This window comes from Phodopus roborovskii, unplaced genomic scaffold, assembly GCF_943737965.1.
Source record: "Phodopus roborovskii unplaced genomic scaffold, PHOROB, whole genome shotgun sequence".
Classification (NCBI taxonomy): Eukaryota; Metazoa; Chordata; class Mammalia; order Rodentia; family Cricetidae; genus Phodopus; species Phodopus roborovskii.
The window spans coordinates 9,879,134-9,899,210 of record NW_026125489.1 but is presented as its reverse complement, the minus strand read 5'-3'; the positions used below and the strand labels follow the sequence as shown (position 1 = coordinate 9,899,210).

Genomic DNA, 20,077 nt, shown 5'->3' with positions numbered 1-20,077 from the left:
TGTATGTGCATGTGTGTGAATGTGTGTACATGTTGTATGCTCCTGTGGGTGCATATGTGTGCACATGTGTGTGTGTGCATGTGTGTGTGTGCGTGAGTGATACATGCTTGTGTTTGCTGCATGGAAAGGGGTGGACATCGGTGTTCTTTCTTTATTGCTGTCTTATTGCCTTGAGACAGGGTTTCTCCCAGAGCTGGAAGTTCATCATTTTGCTGGTCTAGCCGGCCAGCAAGCTTGAAGGACCTACCTGTCTCCATCCTCCAACAGCGGAGGTCCATGGGCGACGAACCCAGGTCTGGCTTTTGTTGTGGAGGCCGAAGACTCGAACGCAGGTCCTTGTGTTTCACAGTATGTAGCCACACCCACTCAGCCAGCTCCGCAGCCCTCTCCTGTGACTCATTCGCGCACATTACTGTTGTGCTAGGGTGTCACCCTTGGCTCATTGGCTCTTTTGAGGGCCCACCAACCAGCTCCTGAGCAATCGTACACGGAGGCTTATCCTTAGTTAGGAATGCCCAGTCTTAGCTTAGCTTGGCTTCTTTCTTGCCAGCTTTTTTTTTTTTTTTTAATCTCGTCTACCTTTTTGTGCTGGGTTTTTATCGTTCTTAATTCTGCATAGCTTACTTTCCCTCTTACTCCATGGCTGGCCTGGTAGCTGACTTCCTCGTCTCCTTTTCTTCTTGCTCCTCTTCCTCTCCTCCTCATTCCTCCTCCTATTTATCATCTCTGCCTGCCAGCCCCACCCATCCTTGCTCCTGCCTTGCTATTGGCCACTTCAGCTCTTTATTAGACCATCAGGTGTTTTACAGCTTCACAGCTTCACAGAGTTAAACAAATGCAACATAAACAAAAGTCACACACCTTAAAATAATGTTCTACCATACATTACTGTGGCATACTTTTCACGTACCTAGAGTTTCATTAATACTTTACTCATATTTTCTTTGTACCTAAACATACAAGATGCCACATCGCAGTTACTCACCACAACCTGTAGGGGTCTCTTAGCTGCTGAGTTTCTCCAACTCCCTTGTTCCTGGTGGCATGACACTTTGGAGGCGTACTCTATAGGTACTTAGGACAACGTTTTTCAGGACTCGTCTGACGTTTTCCTCAGGATCACGGGATAATGAGTTTTGGAGCGGAAGGCTATTAAAGGCGTTTTGATCACTAGAGGCTGGGAATGCTCAAGTGGAACACCAATAGTTCCCTGGCATGAGGGAATCTGATGGACTTGGGCAAGCCTGGTCCACAGTGAGCATCTCTCAGCTGGAAGGACACTGCAAATACACAATCGCCCAGTGGCTCTCCCAATAACTGATGTCACCACGAGTCTTCCCTGAGTTAAACCCTGTCTGAAGACTTACACCAATCTCCTGTGGGTTTGCTGCAGGGAGAAAATGCTTCAACCTTCTAATGGGAGTTCATATGAAATGGCACTCACTCTATAGAAACCACCTGACGGCCAGTATTACTGAGCTGCAGCAGAAATGTGGAATTCTCACTGACCTGCTGACTAGAGTGACTCGATGGGAAGCCAGGCATTCGGGAGTCCTGCACTGTGGAACTGCGGTATGTGTGCCTTGGCACTCAGGATTCTAAAAGCTGGCACATGGCGGCAACTACTCAGTAGGTGGTTGCCACCAAAGGATGACCTTTCACTCACTGTTTCCACAACAAGAGACCATGTTGTCCACCATGTATGAAGTCCTGGGGACAGTGGGCAGAGGCACTGTGGGAACCCGCCTTGCCATCCAAGGGGATGCACCACAAAGCAGAACAAGGAGATGGAGAATTAGCTAGTTTGGTTACTTTCAATGGTCTCCAGAAATAGGGGCTTCACATAGAAAATTCAGTATTCATTAAGCATGGCAAAGCTATTTCACTATAAAGCCAAATGCATATCTAATGTTTACATATATGTATATATGCACACACACACCACTTGCATGCACACAATAGTTTGCCTAAATTCAAGGTCAGCATCCCCAGCACTCACTCCCTCCCACAGCCACACCCCTCCCCTACCACGCCACAAATTGGCCACGTTTAGTGGGCCCAATTAACTTGGCCTTCTCCCCCCCCCCCAAAGCCTAAAAATGCAATAAACAAAAGTAAAACTAGAGAGGCTTATTTCAACCTGACAGCTTCTTGCATAAAGGAAGCTGTGTTTTCAAAGCCAACACAGAAATGTTCCCTTCACGGTCATGACTGATGGGGGGTGTCCTTCTGTATGCTGGGAATATATGTTTCTCTTTTTTTGGTTGATGAATAAATGCTGATTGGCCAGTTGGCAGGCAGGAAGTATGGGTGGGACTACCAGAAAAGGGAAATTCTGGGGAGAGGACAGGGAGTCTGGGCACCACCTGTAAACCCAAGACCATGTGGAAATACATAGATTACTAGATTTGGGTTAATAATTAAGAGAGAGCTAGCCAGTAAGAAGCCTGAGCCATTGGCCAAACAGTTCATAAATATTTTAAGTCTCTGTGTATTTATTTGGGACTAAGGGGGGCAGAACCAGGCGGAAAAGAAACTCCATCTACACATGACAGAATCAAACTCCATATTCTCCACACTCTGTGAAACACTTTATTCTCCTCTTTAAGTTTCAAACCCACTGGAAGGCAAACCTGAAGAACTCTTCAGCAAAAGTATGAGAGCTTTACAGAAAGGTACAGGAAGTTTCTGGAGGAAATGGCAGTTTCTGGTAACTGTATTTCTGCATACTTCTCTTTGGTAAAGTCCTCACACTTGAATAAATTAGTTACAACGTCGATAGAAATAAAAGAAGTAATCTGTGAAGAAAATCCCAGCAAAAAAAGGATCCGTGGAGCAGTCAGCTAAATCCTATGGGAACAGGAAAAGAGAAAGACGAATGTAAAAGTTAACTGCCACTTATTGTGCGTTTAATTTTCTACTGAAAGTAGCGAAAAAAAAAAACAGCGTGCTTACTGGTGCAGCTACTCGGAAATGGTAGGCACTGTCAGAGAATGGGGCCACCGGAAGGCTCCAAATGTGCTGATAACCCTAAGAAACGAAGGAGAAAGGCCCATCTCACACCACATGTTACACTCAGTGGAAAGAAGGGCAGGCTAGGGCAGTGTAGGAGAAGCTCTAGGACAGTAGTTTTTGATGTGTGTTGCTAGAACCGTCTACAGCCTCTTGAGGAAGGAATGATGATACGGAGTGGCAAGGTCAGCTAAGAAGAGCTGGCATTTGGTTCCAGGCAACCCTTCATCCATAGGGAGTAGAGGCCAAGATCCTAAATGATGTCTGCTGGGACCAGGACCTGAGAGCCAGGAAACATTACCTGTGTCATCTGGGAGTCTTCTTCGTGGCTTTGGGCATTTTCTTTTTGACTGTGGAAACATATATTCCCAACGGTGAATTTGCACTGGAAGACTATCAGTGGCTCTGTAGTGCTTCAAGAGATAAGGAAGTTAGTAGATCCTACCAAGAATAAGAAGATCAACTGGTGGGTATGTAACTTAGAAACCCTCCCTGGGGCCATGTCTGAGCCAGGGTTACTATTGCCGTGACAGACACCATGGCCAAAAGCAACTCGGGGAGGAAGATTTATGTGGTTTATGCTCATCTACACTGTTCCTCGTTGAAGGAAGGCAGGACAGGAACTCAAGACAGGGCAGGAACCGGGAAGCAGAGGCCAGTGCAGAAGCCATGGAGGATGCTGCTTACTGGCTTGGTCCTCTTGGATTGCTCAGCCTACTTTCTTATAGAATCCAAGATCATCAGTCCAGGAGTGACCCTACCCACAATGGTTGGGCCCTCCCCCATCAATCACTAAGTTAAAAAACGCCCTACACTATAGGCTTTCCTGCAGCCCCATTTTATGGAGGCATTTTCTCAGGTGAGGTTCCCTCCTCCCAGGTAACGATAGCTTGGGTCAGGTTGATTTAAAACTGACAGTCTACAACAGGCATCTTGTTACGTGATTCTCGGTGCTGTCAGGAGCTGAATCTCATCTCACTGCTGTAGAAGGAAGATGACCCTCGGGCGACTAACATGCCAGAGGGTTCTAAGTCTAGAATAACGACTCTAATTCCTACACCAAACCTCTTTTCTCCCCATGTCATTGCGTTTGGATACATCTCTTCTTTTCACTGGCAGTTGGATTTGCATTTATCCAACGCCCCTAAGACATTCAGTACTGCAAAGTCCTGGTTTGGGTAGATAGCGTCCGAAATGGCACGGCAAGTAAACAATAGAAATGGAGGAAAGATTGGTAGGGGTGTGATGGACAGGGGTGGGGGAAGAGGGTGAAGAAGCTAGGCAGGGGTCGGGGAGAGGGTGGCTAGAATGCATAGATACATGCTTGAAACTGTCAGAGAACTACAGTTTTAAAAGAGAAAGAAATAAACAGCTTTTTAAGTGATGAGGGCAGAGGACCTATAGGAAAAGTTGCTCTTCGTCCCTGAGAGGATGAGACTCGTCCATTTTTGCACAAATAAGAAAACCCCACAGTTGAGTGGCTCCCTCATCCTCAGGGCACCTTTTCAAAGACACCCAGTGGATGCCTGAGACTGCAGAATAGGACCAAAGCCCGTGTCTACTGTCTGTTCTCAGACCCATACATTTCTATGAAAGAGTATCATTTTTAATTGAGTATATCGAGAGGTTAGCAACATTAAAAATAAAGATGGGAATGATTGTGATAACATATTGCTTAAAACATTTAAAAAAATTGTTTATTTCTGGGAATGTCCATTCAATATCTTTGGGCCACAGTTGATCATGGTTAAGTGAAGTTATAGATACATGGGGACTATTGTAGCTGTTATTTTAAATCACTGGTATTTGGAAACTGGTTCGTAAACCCACAGTCTTGATTCAGTAGTTCAAGGTTATATGACCCTTCAGGGTTCTAATTTATAACCTTCTTTCCTTCCATCGAAAGCTAGGGATGAGAACAGAAATGCTGGAAACCAGCACACCTGGCTGTTAGACAAGTACCCTGGGCATTCGGATCCTAAGTCATGAAACGATGGCTACCTTTCCCCAGCATGCACCTGGGCTGAGTTCACTACCTCCTTGGTGAGCAAACTTAAGAATGAAGGACTGTGACGCCGAGACTGAACAGCGGAGTCAGGGAGAGGAGATGGGGTTGGGGGTGAAGTCGGGGAAGGGAAAGGGGGCGAAGAATGGAAAGGCAGGGATGAGGACAAGAGTAGAATTGAGACTAAATCTCTCCTTCAGAGAAGCCCCTGCACAAGTTTGAGTGAAGTGGGCTGAAAGTTATAATTACTAAAAGCACCAGACTACGAGGCAGATATGGCTCGTCGCTGGTAGTAGCTATGAATTCAGAACATAGTGTTCTGTGTGCATTCATGTGTGTGTACGTGTGGAGGCCAGAGGATGATGTTGAATGTTTTTGGAGACAGGGAACCCCATCTCATTTAAGGCTAGACTAGCAGATCAGTAAAGTCCCCCTGCCTCTGCCTTCTTAGTATAGGGGTGGTGGGGATCGAACTTGAGTCCTCTTGCTCATGTAGCAAGCGCTTTACCAGCTGAGCTATCTCTCCAGCTCCAGAACACACATTTGACCTGTGTTCCCTAGTGCTCCACCCATAAAGCATATGCTAGGAAGAAACTCATGTCCCAGCATTAGTGTGCACGAGCTGACGGGTGGGTACTCTGTGCTCCATAAGAGGCAGTTACTAATGCAGTCAGTGTTAACCACAGTCATCGTGGCATTATGCAATGTCCCTTTTATAGGTGGAGAAATAGCAGCATGGTACACAGTAACCGTCACTTCTAAGATCACAAAATGAGCGAGTAACGGGCACAGTTTGAGTCCTGGCCTGCCCAGAACACCACCTACATTTGTATTCATGCCTGGAGGTCACCAAAGCATCCAGCTCCCAGCCAGGGGCCTTGTTAATATTGGTGTTCTTAACCCAGTTCAAAGGAGGCAGCCGGGGGAAACCTGTAGCCTGTGAATATCAAACTTCTTCAAGCAAGAATGTGGCTTCCAGTCCTCCCCATTCTCCCAAGGGGCCCCGGGCCACCCCACCCTCTTCACCCCTCCTCACCTAACGTGGACTGACAGAGTTTTGCCTCCTCACTAGATAAACTACGGCACCAATTTGCACTTAGTGTTCAATGAAGGAGAAAGCAGTTTCTTACGGCCACACACTTACTTGATTTCCAGGGAGAACTTGACGTTGGTGGGTGTGTTCTTATTAACAGGAATATTATAATTATAATGTCCAGGCCTGATTTTTAGAAGAAAATAAAATCACAAGTCAAAATGTACCCAAAAATGTTCAAAGGGCTTTTAACTTGTTACTACATACTATATAAACTGCAAAATATCACATGATAACTTTAGAAGATTGGGTTTAATCCGGTCCCTTTTTGGTAGTCTTCAGAGACAAATTCATCCAATGTCAGAATGAATGTGTTTGTGCCTTAATATAAAATATGGAAAAGTCAAGTCCCAGACCAAATGCACAGAATCAAATGCACAGGAAACAACTTTGTTCATAGAGAAAAAAAAAAAATTTCAAAGGAAAAATGAAGTAAACTTGATGTTTCCTGGAAAAGAACCCTGAGATAACACCAGCAGCATAGGCCACTTCTCCCTCTTAAACAATTTTGGCAGAAGCTGTGTATATTTAGAACCAAAGCCAACTATAATTATTATAGCCTGATTACCATTTGGTGACGGAGGAAATTGTAAGGTAGGCTTGCGTATCCCTAGGTCCACCTACCAAACGAGGGATGCTTAGAGAGGAGGGGCTGACGCGCTGATCCCTCCTGTAATGAAATACTCCAGCAGACAGCATGTATGTATCCAGTCAAGCCCTCCTTAGGACTGCTGACCCCACGGGTGGCATGCAAGACATGCAAGCCAGGCAAGGAGAACCAGCCATTTTAGATCCTCTTCAAATGATACTAAACTCATTGTCAAAATGTGACCGAAGAAATTACAGGGAGCCAAAAAAAAGACAGTGTTTTATAATTCTTAAGAATATCAGGATATGACATCATAGACCTTGGGTGTGTACAGTTTTTTTTTTTTTTACTTACCATTACATCTTTAAAAACTAAAATTAAACGAGTTGTACACCAAGATATAAGAAAGCACGTCATATTGTCATATTGTGCATCTCAGATATGTTTAACTTTTCATGTCATATGAAAAAAGCTGAAAAACAATGTTATTGGTGCACACACACACACACACACACACACACACACACACACACACACTCTGCCTTAGGATCAGAGCTCAGAGCTCAACTGGGACGCTCCAATACTTGGAAATCCTTTCCTGTTCCTGTTATGGACTTTCCATCATCTTCTGAGTCTCATCCAACAATCGCCCTCCCTACCTTACGGATGAGAAGAGAATTAGGAAAACAAACATTTTTGCCTGAGTCTAGGATCTGGGCCTGAGTCATGCAATTCATCACCATCATGTCATTCTACTGTATTAACTAACGTCTGTCCTGGATGCCAACCAAAGGCGTGATCAAATGCAAGCTTGTTCAGGTTACAGAAAACTAAACCACAGAGAAAAATGTCGCCGACTTCTTACCAGCTGAAGTGAGAATTCAAAGTGATTATAAACATAGGCGTCATAAATAATTCTTAAATATGTTATTTTTATAGCTCAGGAATTCGACTTGAAGCTTAAGTTCTATAGAGGTGAAAAAGAACTCAGGCTGAAACTCACAGAACTCACGGCCACCCCACCCCATCCCCCAGCTGAAAGTAATCTCACATATCAAATTAAGAAATAAGCTTCATTCTGAAGGTCTACAATTTGCATTTGCACTTACTACAGCCACTCGTATTTTACATATCTAGATGCATCGCTGCCGTGTGCTGGGGGTGGGGGGTGGGTGGGTAATGATAAACACTGGGGATGGATGTTGCGGGAAATGTCTAAAATATTTGGGCAATTGTTTGACTGCTAGAATAAAAGCTACTCGAAGCTGAGCTAGATTCCCACGCTCCCACAACAATTATAACAATATCATTTGTTGTTAACACAAATGCAAAATCACTCATGTCCGTCTTGCGTCCAGAAAGCCACTGGTCACTGTGGACATTGGTGCATGCCCCGGAGAGTCAGCCTGTTCCCCTGGGGGTTTTGCTTTGGATCTAGTCATTGAAGGAGGAGAATGGGATCATGGGGGTTGTAGTTTATTGGCATTTGCTAATGCCCACCTTTTCCGACTCCCTCATCTTCCGTGTATGTAAACATACACGGATTTCAATGTGAAACTTTGGCTTTCACTCCAGCCTCAAAACTGTAATGCTGAACAAATTCCAGGAGCAGCCAGGGCATCTTGGGAGGCTTACCCACCCGCAGCGGAGCAGTCTGCTGCAGTACCGACGGTCTATCACTTGCTGGATTTCCAAAATCTGAATAGAAGTGATGGTTGTGTCGATCCCTGAATTAAAGAGAAATGGAGAAAAGAGAATAAACCCTTGTGTGTGTGTGTGTGGGGGGGAGTATTGTGTCCCTGCTCAGTTCTCAGCTGCAGAATGTGAGCCAAGAGAGTCCCAGACAAATGTCCCATCCACACCCAAATGGGGGATGGAATAAGTCAGGACGAGGCTTTGGTTTTTGTTTGGGGAATGAGTGGTTATAGCAAATTTTAAGAGATCATTAATAAAAAGTCAGGTACCTAGAAACCGCGCATCACATCCAAAAGCGTTTCTGGACTATAGAGATCCTGCTAAATTGGAATTTACTAGAGATGGGGGGGATGCAACGTGACATGCAATCTGCTTCAGGACATGGAAAACGAACTAAAAACAAAAGAGGAAGGAAGGCAAGGACTTCAAAGGCATCAAAACCAGGGAGCTCTCCCACAGCCTATCTGGCTTCAGGTGACAATCCTGAATGCCTCATTAATGTTTAGGCTGACGTGGGTCATAAAACATGGCCACACAGGTATCTACGGTGTTGTGTTGCGTGTGTGTGTGTGTGTGTCTGCAATGTGTGTGTCTCTGTGTATCTGTGCGTGCCTGTGTGTGTCTGTGTGTGTGGTGTGTATATGTGTGTACCTGTGTATCTGTGTGTGGATCTATGTGTGTGGTGTTTGTGTATCTGTGTGTGTGTGTGTGTGTGTGATATGCTGTGTGTCTGTGTATCTCTGTAGTGATGATGATGATGATGATGATGTGTGTGTGTCTGTGTATGTGTGTGTAGTGATGGTGTGTGTGTTTCTGTGTATCTGTGTGTGGATCTATGTTTATGTATCTGTGTGGGGGGGGGCGATGGTGTGTGTGTGTGATGATGGTGGTGTGGCGGATGGGTGTGGCAGGTTGGGTAGTTGTCACTGTTTCTAATCCCAGTGGAGTCCTTGTGATACCTAGACCCCGAGGGTAAATGTCAACTTACAGTCACTCTCCCAGTCAGGCCTGAGAGGCGCATCTCTTGCCAGGGATGACTGGCTTTCGTCTTCTGAAGAGTGAAAACATCAGTCAGTCATGCAGGCTTGCTCAGGACGATAAGAAGCTGACTGACCTGAGGTGAATGTCTCTCTACTCTCCCCTCCCCTCTCCCACACGTATCCCATTTCTTCCAGATCTAGTTTCTTCTCATCCTCACCCAAGAAGCCACCTGACATGGCTCGGTTACTCACGCCCCATCAACACCGTCTTCCTCAGAGTGCCAGTGTGTCTGGAGATGTAGCCTTTAAAGAGCGGCTTAAGAGGATGGGGGACAGCTGGATGAGCTCTAGTCCTATGTGACAGCTGTCCTCATACAGGGCAGCACCAGAGGTGTCTCTATGCACGCAGGCACGCTCAAAGAGAAAACCATCTGAGGACCTAGCAAGAAGATGGCCTTCTGTAGGCAAACGGGAGACCTCCAGAGAAGTCGGGTTTGTTGACACCTCTAACCTCCAAAACTGTCAAAAAACAAATGTCTGTCGACGATACCCAGTCAGGGCTATTCTATCACAGCAGCCCAGGCAGACTACTCCACCACCCCAGAAGGTTCCAGAGCTCATAGCTGCCTCCTTCCCAGTGTCACAGTGTGTGTGCATTAGTGAGTGATACATACCTGCCCCTGTGTGTGCCCAAGGCGTATCACCTCTGTGTTACCCCTCAAGTTCAGATGTGTTTCTATTCCTTCTTCACTGTGTCAGAGTAAGAAACCTCTATTACTCTCTCCCAGCGTAATCTTAGCCATATTAAAGAAGCATTTTTTTCCCGATTAGTGAGAAACTAATGCTGGTTTTATTTCTCATCTAGATTCTGAATCAATAACATTGCCAGTCAAAGCCATCAGACTGGTGTAGCTTAGGGTTCCTATCGGCATTGTTTATGCAATGGAGGTAAGTGGCTGGAGGGTCCCTGTGTGAATACATCCAGGCCAGCAGATTCGCAGTCCCAGGGACAGGGCACTCCTCTGCTGGGCAGAACTAAGTGCCTCTCTCATCGAGTTGCCGTCTCTCTTCCTGTTCATCTGTTTCGATGTCACCTCTGCTCAGGTGACAGCAGACCCTAAAGGCAGCAGCCGTGCGTGCACAACCCAAGCCGGGCTCATAGGCGAATGTCAGGATCATACCCCCTTCATTTCCGAATGTCATTACAAATGGACATTCAGAAACCAGGTGTAAGGAAGAAGCAACTGCATGCACACTGGAATTTGATTTCTGACCCATCCTGGGAACTCAGAGGACAGTAAGGCGATACAACTACTTAGGGACCAATCCTTCTAGAATTCAGTCCAGAAATCACTAGGGCATGGAGTTAAGGGTGCATTTGCTCCAATTGGCTTTTTTTTTTTTTTAACCTTGCCTACTTCCATGGCCTCTCTCCTATATAATACTATATAATAGATCCTAACAAATTAGAGAATACAGTTCAGAGGTCATGTTTATAATGAAGAAAAATAAATAGAAGCAACTCATCTCTATAGTAAAATGATGAAATATTAACCTTCCTACAAACAACATAGGAGGTACCTGAAGATGAGCATTGTTGCAAAACTGACTGGGTGTTCTTTCCTGGTTATTTAATAACTTGAATATTTTCATATTGGGGGGAATCATATGCTATATATTTGCAGTGAAGGAACTATACCAACTATTCATGGCCTTTTCTATTGTTCTGAGCACCTAATGACAGCCCAAAAGGACGATTGTCCCTAGTTGACAGGCGTTGTTGCTGAGTAAAAGGGACAGTAAGGCTTATAGCCCAAACTGTCAGATTCTGTATTGCCACCATTTTGCCATCCTGGAATTATGTGAAACAAGATCCATGTAGGAAAAAAAGTGAGTCTAAACTATGAGGAGAGGACTCAACCATCAGAAGGCAGGAGCCATATCACCAGGGTTGGGACAGACCCAGGGCAGCCACTCTGCCTGCAGGAGAAAATGGCATTTCCGAAGCTATTTTCAAGAGGCAACTGCTCAGGTGTCTGGACTATGTAAAGTGATTCTTTTAATTATTTATCATTTTTAAAGTATTTTTTTTAGAATATATGTGTATGAGGTTTGGCCTGCATGTTTGTTTGTACACCACGTGCATGCCCATAAAGAGGTCAGAGGAGGGCATTGGGTTCCCAGAACTGGAGTCCCAGATGGTTGTACGTCTCCATGTGGATGCTGGGAACTGACCTGGGTCCTCAGCACGTGCATGCAACAACTACTCTCAACCTCCAAGCCATCCTCTAGCTCCTCATGCAACTACTAAAAGTAGACGAGGAGAGCAGCTAGGGGCTGTGGGTGGTGGCCCACGCCTTTAATCCCAGCACTCGGGAGGCAGAGGCAGGCAGATGTTTGAGATCCAGGCCAGCCTGGTCTACAAAACAAATTCCAGCACAGTTAGGGCTGTTACACAGAGAAGCCCTGTCTCAAAAACAGACACCTTAAACTGAAGGTTCATCGCAGAGAAGGAAGGCAAACAGCAGTCCCTGAGCTCTCAAGGCTCCAATGGCATGCCCCCTTCACAGGATCACACCTCCCAAGCCTCACCGAACAGCACCACCCACCGACTGGGGACGAAATATTCAAATGTCCAAGACCGTGGAGACACTTCTTATCCAAACCACCTCAGAGAGTTGACTTTTTGTTTTGTTTTTTGCCGTCCAGGCTTATGTCTACATTCAAGTCTCTACATTCAGTTTCAGGATAGGAAGCAGGAGCCCCTGGGCACAATGGTTAGAGGAAGCCTCTCTTGACTTCTCCCTCCTCTTACGCCCTGGCTAACTAACACGCCGCTCACAGGGCTATGAACATCTTGAAACTGTCTGTGTTTGTGGTTCAAAGGATGGGCAGTGCAGGCTTTCTGTGGCACTCTACAAATAAGTGCAGAGAGTAGAAGAGAAAGAGGAGAAAATGGGGGGGGGGGGGAAGCCAGTTGTTTAACCTTTAAATATCTTCCCCTTACTCAAACGTAAAACTCCCAGGGTAGGATGTGAAGGGTGCTTGCAACAGATGTCACAGTCTATGTTTCTTCCCATCTCAGTACACAGGAATGAGGCCAGCGTGCAGGAGATACAGCGTCTGAACATGCAGCCCAGAATGGTGTGTTCCATTAGTGGATCTTGAGATAGGAGAATTTCTAGAAGACTGAATATTCATTTTCTTTCGTACAAAAATACATATGCCTTCCCAAAGGCTTCCAGATTTCTTAAATCTGAGCTGTTCCAACAATAACTTTTAGGTGTTAGTCTTCTACTAATAGTTTCACTTAAGATTGCCTCACACAGAAGGCTGCAGTCTTCCGAGGCAACTGAGGCCTACAGAGAAGCAGAAACTAGAACTTCTCCATGCTGTCCACTTTCCCCATCTTTTGATCCACTTCCTTGCCCAACTTGCAGGGAGAGGGGCTCGCTGTAAAACCTGGCAATAACACAACAGATTGCCTTCCCTTCCACAGAACTGTGTTTATAGTTCTTGAAGAGAGCTCTATAAATAAAATCGGTTGCCTTGCAATATATTGTTCTTGCACATGCGTGCATGCGTTGAGATGAGGTCTTACTGTCTGAGGCAAGCTAGCATAGCCTAGAATTCTTAACCTTTGTAACTGTTGGGATTCAGGGTATGGGATACCATGTCCCACTAAAGGGTTTTTTTAAAAGGAAGTAATAAAAAGAGAGTTTGGTGCTCAGCAGGGAGGAGCTTGTACTGCTCTTTCAGAGCATCCAAGTGTGGTTCACAGCGCCTGTGGTAGGCAGCTCACCGCCACCTGTAACGCCAGCTCCACGGTCCAGCGCCCTCTCCTGGCTGCCATGACACTTACATTTATGTGCATGCTCGTGCACAAATTGAAAATAAAACATTTTATTTTTTTGAAAGTGAGGTTGAGGGTCAGGGCTTAACTTTACTTTCAAGGATATCTATTTTATTTTACAGCGACTTTATCTTTAAAATACCTATTTTATTCAGTGGGTGAAGGTGCTTGCCTGATGACCTAAACTTGTTTTTGTCCCCAGAACCCACACAAAAGGTTTCCCCTTGCTTTTCTAGCAAGGACTGACTATAGGGTGACCTCTGACCTCTACACGAATTCCACGGCATGTGTGTGTCTGCACTCACACACTGTGCACACCCACATCCACTCACACAATAATAACAAAGATGAGAACTTCAGGGGAGGTTGGGAAGAGATAACCTTACAGGTTAAAACTATGAAAATGATTATTTTTTTTCAAAGGCAAAAGTAAAATTTAAAAGCCCTACAAAATGTCCTTAACTTGTCACTTCTCTGAAGCGGGACTCTTGAACTCTGAAAAGTTGGCTATTAGAGAACCAGAGCTCTTGCGAGTCAAACGGGAAGCTCTCATTCTACGCATGCCCTCCAGAACTTTCACTATAGACTTAGTGTACAGAGCAGGTGGTTTTCATTGGGAAGCTAAGGGTGCATTTCACAACTGGTGGGTGGGTGAGACCTCCTAGTCAACTAAATTAAAACCCAGAGTGGAGCTGTAAAATGCTACCCATCCTGCCCTGGTGGAAGATGGGGGGTATTATTAAGAACAATTGTGCTGAAGACTGAATTCTGGTGCAGTATCTAGGATACGTTTCTTGTCTCATGATTAAAACAGGCCTGTAGCAAGAGGTCAATATGAACCCTGCCCATCATGACCGTTAGCACAGGGGACTGTTTTTCTGTGGGGCATTCACTCTCCAAAAAAATTCTTGTATCTAAAACAGAATGAGTGAGGATACCAGGTGCTGTTTTGACTTTTGTATTTTTTTTTTAAAGGCTCACCAACACGTTATAATCTGTGCCATTCCACAGACATTTTCCCGGCAGGCCCTTTGTTTTTTCATACTTAAACTCTCCTGTCTACTTAAATCTTTATGCGTTCCACGGGTTAAAACCTAATCCACTGCATTCGGTTGCCTCCTCGGAGTAGAAACTGAGTATTCTGAAATCCTCCTTGATCTGTCTTTCTCAAACTTTTCATTAAGGAGTAGGGAAATAGGTTGGGGGCAGGGTAGATGGCTTTTCTGAAAGACAGTTTACAAATACTTAGACAATCAACTTAGAGCTACAAGAGAAATTACGGCTTGTTATGTCATAGCAGTGCAGATTTTCCTTCAGTTAACGTACTGTGGGCTGAGTCCTCAGGGAGGGGTCGCATCATCGATGTCTTTCAGTGCGAGTCAATTGCCAGGTACGAGTCTGCATCCCACGGAGAGCTATCCTGTCTCCTTTAACGCCTTCCATTTCTTTTTTAATTTCATTCCTTACTTTTTAATTGTCCTTCATGCCTCAGAAACATCTGGTTGCAAGGGACAGTCACCCAACACTCTCTTCTTTTGTGTTGGGAGCCTGAGGCTATACATCACCCTAATGAGTGGTCCTCACCCTTCCTAATGCTGCCACCCCTTACTGCCGTTTCTCTCGTTGTGTTGACCCCAACTGTAAAAATTATTTTTGTTGCTACTTCATAACTGTAATTTTGTTACTGTTGAATCATAACACAAATATCTGATGTTTCCAGTGGTCTTGGGTGCTCCCGTGAAAGGGTTATTTGACAACCTCCAAAGGTGTTGAGACACACAGGTTGAGAACCACTGCCGTAGACTGGGGTGGGGGGGAAGCTACTTCAGTAAGAAGAGAGCAGCCCTCCTCCACCCTGGGAAAGATCCTGCATCAGGGAGTAAATACCCTGATGGCTGTAGGCAAACTCAATGAGGAGGGGATGCTCGGAGGGGTTACTGTCTGCACCTTTCAGAGGTGGGCTCACATATGTGCACACCCTATGCCCAAACAAATAAAAGCAGGACATCAGTGCTCTGCAGGCAGAAGCAGGTGGATCTCTGTGAGTTCAAGACCAGCCTGGTCTACAGAGTGACCAGGACAGCCAGGGCTACACAGAGAAACCCAGGGAGGAATCCCTGGGAAAGGTGCTCAATATTCAGATGGGTACAGGTTCATGTGTTCATGTTTGTATAGATGGTTCTACGTCAAACAGAGAGAAGAACTACTATCTAGATCCATTTGTAAACTATCCAGGGAAATATCAGCGAGGGGAAACCTCGGTTTCAAAGGCCTGTTTGTCTCTCTTTGAACATCATTTACCTGCCCACCATCTCTGACGGATTTCTCTCTCTGCCTCCAGCTGTCTTTGTGCAGGACTTGAAGATAGCGTTCTTGGTCTCCACACAGGGCAGCAGTAAGTTTCCTGACACGTCAGGATCTCGCAGAAAGTGATCTCAGGTACTTGAGGGGAGGTCTGTGAGGTTGCCAAGGTTGTGCGGGTAACTGCAAGGCATTGAGTCAAGGAGGGTCACACAAAGTCTGGCGTAGCACAGTGAGAGAGAATGGGTTGGGTTTACGGTTAGGAACAGGAAGCCCATACCTGAGGGGGAAGGTGTGGATAGCAGGGCTGGCTCTGGAGAACGTGTCGTGGTGCTGGAGGAGTACAAAACGGTTAGGGAAATGGTCCTTTGAGAGACCCCTTAGAACTGACTGATGGCTCAATGACTAGGAGCATTTGCCGCTCTTCTAGAAGGTTGGAGTTCAGTTCCCAGCCCTCATGTCAGAGAATTCAGTCAGCATATAAATGCATCTCCAGGGGATCCAATGCCCTCCTCTGGCTCCTCGGGTGCTCACATACGATACACATAAATAAGAATGGTTTTTAGAGCCCTCCTCTCAAAGGATCTGAACTCTTACCTTGGAGGGAGACTTGGGTAGCGCTGGTCTTGATCCTTCAAGCTCAGTATATAAAGGGCGACTATTGTCAAGGCACTGTTACAGGGAGAAAGCACTATGTAGCAGATTTGTTTCCATATATACCTCACTCAAGATGCCAGCTGGCCAGGGATGTACTCACAGGCCACACAGATGGGAGGGGGGGAGAGGTAGCTGTAGCTGGCAGAGATGCCATGGAAACCAGCAGAGTAAGGCAAAGAGAAAAGAACCCTAGGCTCCCAGTAGTTCAGACACTGGGGGGGGGTGCTCTGTGCTGAAGGAGCTCTCCCCCAGACCAGACTCTGTCTGTCACCCTGGCAAGCTGTTACCAGAGGAAGCCTGTCAACAGCTGGAGGCAGCTCCTGCTCCTTGCAGGAAAGAGAAGGACAAAACTCACTTCCTGCTCGTGGTGTCCACCCACGCTACGGAGCCGGGAGATGAAAGGAGACAGGGGTCAGTCAGTCATGGATCCCAAACCCTTTGGTCACCTCCAACATCTTCCACAGTGCAATAAGTCACATTGTGTAGCAAGAGGACAGGAAATACAGCAAAGCAGTCACATGACATGACTCCAAAATAATGAGCATGCCTTTCCTCTCATTCATACAATTTATGCAGCAAAGTTAAAATGTTCCTTAAAGGTTCTGGGGTTTGGGGTGCGAATCCCAGCGATGTTTATCCATGTAAATGTTGTGTGCCTGCCTTTTTGTAGGGAGTGTTTGGACTCTCGTTTGGACTCTCTCGAGTCACAGAGAAGTGTTCTAGAAATAAGGTCTTGCCAGCCTCACTTCACACCTTGCTTATCAAACTCAACTCCTCGGGACTTTGTTCTCACACGAAGGTGGTAGATTTACCATCACTGCATAAAAGCGAAGACATGTGCCACAACTGAATTCCATTCACAAGAAAGGAATTCCTAACGGGTTCTTAGAGACATCTGGTATGTGCCCAAGAGGCTCAGTCCTTTCTGGAAAAAAATGGTACTAAGTCTAAAGATGTGTCAGACACCCTGGCAACCGTTTACTGTGGTCTGGTTTCCCTTGCTTAATGTTTCCCTGTGTCTCTCACTCTCCACCCCCCCCCCACTAACAATTCTAAAATCCCCCCCATTTGTGTTTGACATCTGTCTCAATGCACAGGCCAGACAACATCTAGTGCATTAGAACGAAATAGGCAAATGCTCCCCTCAGAGGCAACCCAGGTTTTGATCCTTCTCAGGAAAAACAGAGACCACAACCAACACAAGGAGCCCATTACCTCCCATTTGTAGTCCTACTGGCCAACACTGGGCTCAGAAGATCTCATAAACGCTCTAAACGCAACTGTCTTTACTCAGAACTGAACTTCCTGTCACCTCTTCACGGGGCTGGGGTTGTATCTCCGGAGTATATGAAATGTGTCTGTTAACCCTGCCCTTGGCTGGGGAACCCACAAGCACTTAGAAGGATGAGGGGGTAAATGCAAAGGTCCATGATAGGAATTGCAGGTCATGGCATCAAACACCTGGGTATATTCCCACCATGGGCATTAGCTGTGCTGGACTAAGGTTATAATCAATGAGACAGTATATATTTAGCATGCTTAAAGCTCAGGGTCTAATCCCCAGGGCCAGATCCCTCCCTCCCTCACTCCATCGTATAAACTTTAAGAGTGAAAAGCTGAGGAAAGAGCAGAGAGCCATCCACACGGTGTCCTGCAGCTAGGGAACACCTTTGGGACTTCGCTTGCTTTGCCTCTTCTTCCAGGCAAGATCCAGGCACCTTTCCTTCCCATTCTCACAAAGCATAGCTTTTCTTTCACTATGCTGGACCACCTACAAGAAAATACTATTCGCCATGCATAGTGGTGCACATATTTAATCCCAGCACTCAGGAGGCAGAGGCAGGCGGATCTCTGTGATCTTGAGGCCAGCCTGGTCTACAGAGCAAGTTCCAGGACAGCCAGAGCTAACAGAGAAACCCAACAACAACAAAAACCAAAAAGGAAGAAAAGAAGGAGGGAGGGAGGGGGGAGGGAAAAAGAAACTATTTACACGCCCAGAGAACACAAGCAAGAGAAACAAAGTGTAGGAGCCATCCTAGTGACTACTGTCGATAACCTGCACTATGCTGACCCCACCCCTGACAACTGTCAGGGTGCACACACACGGGGCATTCAGGCAGATACTTAGACAGCTCAGAGGGCCCGGTGTTGCATGGCTATGTCATGTGTTAGGTGGCTGCACACGGACTCTGTAAGCATGTGCAAGCTTTCCCTTTTAATCGAGCGCCTCCCACCTGTCTCCCCCCTCCGTCTCTGTTTCTCCTTGGCCAACACCTACCCCTGCCTTTGCTCCCTTCCCCCAATAAACTCCACCTGGGTTTTGTTGAGTTTCGTGGTTCGTGTTTCGCTGCCCACAGCTGCAGCAAACAACAACAGCTATGGGATCCTAGAGACCCCAGGCCTGAGAAAATGCAGCATTACAGTGAGGCATCACCCTCCTCCCTCCTCCACTGTTCCCTCCTCCCCCTCTACTTTCTTCTACTTCTCCATCCACTCCCTCTCCCTAATCCCCTCCCTCTCCCTAATCCCCCCCCATAAACACCTTACTCTGCCTCTGCCTTCTCCTCCAGTCTCACCTCCACAACCACCTCCAGGCAGAGACACAGGTCAAAGCGACCACGGCCTCCCTTACTGCATTTGCTTGTTTGCTTTCTCAGTAGTCTGAGCTATGAGTTTATTGTGTCTATGCATTTTCACGGTTCTTGGTGGCTCTGTGACACAAAGTCTTCACTCAAGAATACAAAGCATCCAAATGGACAACAGTGGCCAGGCAGCTTGGGCTGTGCAGGATGTCCCACTTACCACTTTCTCTCGAGACAGAGGGGAAAAAAATGAATTTGAAAGAATTATTTGCAAAGACAAATATCACACACACACACACACACACACACACACACAGACACCCTGATCCGCTGTTAAATCACAAATGATTGAAAAGAATAAAAATCATCATTCATCTCACATTGGGATACATAAATCCAGTTCTCTTCAAGATATGAATTTCAAAGGGGCTCCCTTGTCTTTAAGCTATCAAAGACTAGTGCCTGGTTTTTAAAAACTTCCTTGTCTTCAAAGCAATGACAAGGTCGTTCCCCAGTTCATGTGTGAGAAAAGAAAAAATAAGAAATAAAACAGCATAGCATGGAAGTTTTTCTTACCAAAACGTCATTACAGCAATTAGAGCTATAACCAGTGTCTGGAAAACCCAGTTAGGACAGGATTGCTTCCTTCCTGAAAAGGAGACCTGTGACAAAGTTGATGAACAAGGACATATCAGAACAGCAGCTATGGGCCTGAAGATCCAAACCAGCAGGGACCTTTGCTGCCTCCCCAGGACGGTTGACTCCTCCTTCCTCTGCCCACTCTGCTCTTGCTCCACTGAACACTACAATCTCACTGAAAGTCTCCCTTTGCTTGGCGATGCAGGCTACTGCAGCCTGGCCTTTCCCTGGTGTCCACAGGACACTTGTGCATACCCACATTGCCCTGTCTCAAAGAAGACAGCCCAGAAGATGAGAGCATTGTCCTGTCTCAAAGAAGTCGGTCCAGAAGATGAGGGCATCAGAACCCAGGCGCCCATCTCCCAACAGGCTTGAGGAGATCCAAAGTTCCTCCAGATTTGGAGGAGTAAGTTCCTACAGGAGAATGTCAGGGTAGCCATAGGAAAGATTTTGTGACACAAAATCCTACCAAGCACACTGTATAGTGTGTCCCATGTCCCTACCTATGAATAAGGACAGTTCTGGGCCCGTATTTTGTTTACTCTTCTATCATTTCAATGAATGTTTATTGACTGCTACTACGTACAGTCATAGACGATATGAAAATCAGTAAATATTGTCTCTAGGAAGGTAATGAAATGTACACTAGGGTAGACACATACATAGCGCCA

The 20,077-nt window shown here is 46.0% G+C and overlaps 1 protein-coding gene across 1 annotated transcript in view; it reads right to left on the bottom strand.

Moving 5' to 3' along the window:
* Positions 1 to 2,707: 2,707 nt before the first annotated feature.
* The window catches only part of Myrfl (myelin regulatory factor like), a 90,684-nt gene continuing 73,314 nt past the window's right edge, over positions 2,708 to 20,077 (bottom strand). Inside the window, exons 16-25 of the mRNA XM_051176278.1 lie at positions 19,344 to 19,429; positions 16,126 to 16,200; positions 15,809 to 15,861; positions 15,529 to 15,711; positions 9,383 to 9,445; positions 8,339 to 8,426; positions 6,162 to 6,236; positions 3,314 to 3,425; positions 2,956 to 3,030; positions 2,708 to 2,850 (exon numbers count right to left, since the gene is read on the bottom strand). Of these exons, the coding sequence (XP_051032235.1) occupies positions 2,764 to 2,850; positions 2,956 to 3,030; positions 3,314 to 3,425; positions 6,162 to 6,236; positions 8,339 to 8,426; positions 9,383 to 9,445; positions 15,529 to 15,711; positions 15,809 to 15,861; positions 16,126 to 16,200; positions 19,344 to 19,429 (897 nt within the window). The 3' untranslated portion in view covers positions 2,708 to 2,763. The remainder of the gene's footprint in view (positions 2,851 to 2,955; positions 3,031 to 3,313; positions 3,426 to 6,161; positions 6,237 to 8,338; positions 8,427 to 9,382; positions 9,446 to 15,528; positions 15,712 to 15,808; positions 15,862 to 16,125; positions 16,201 to 19,343; positions 19,430 to 20,077) is intronic.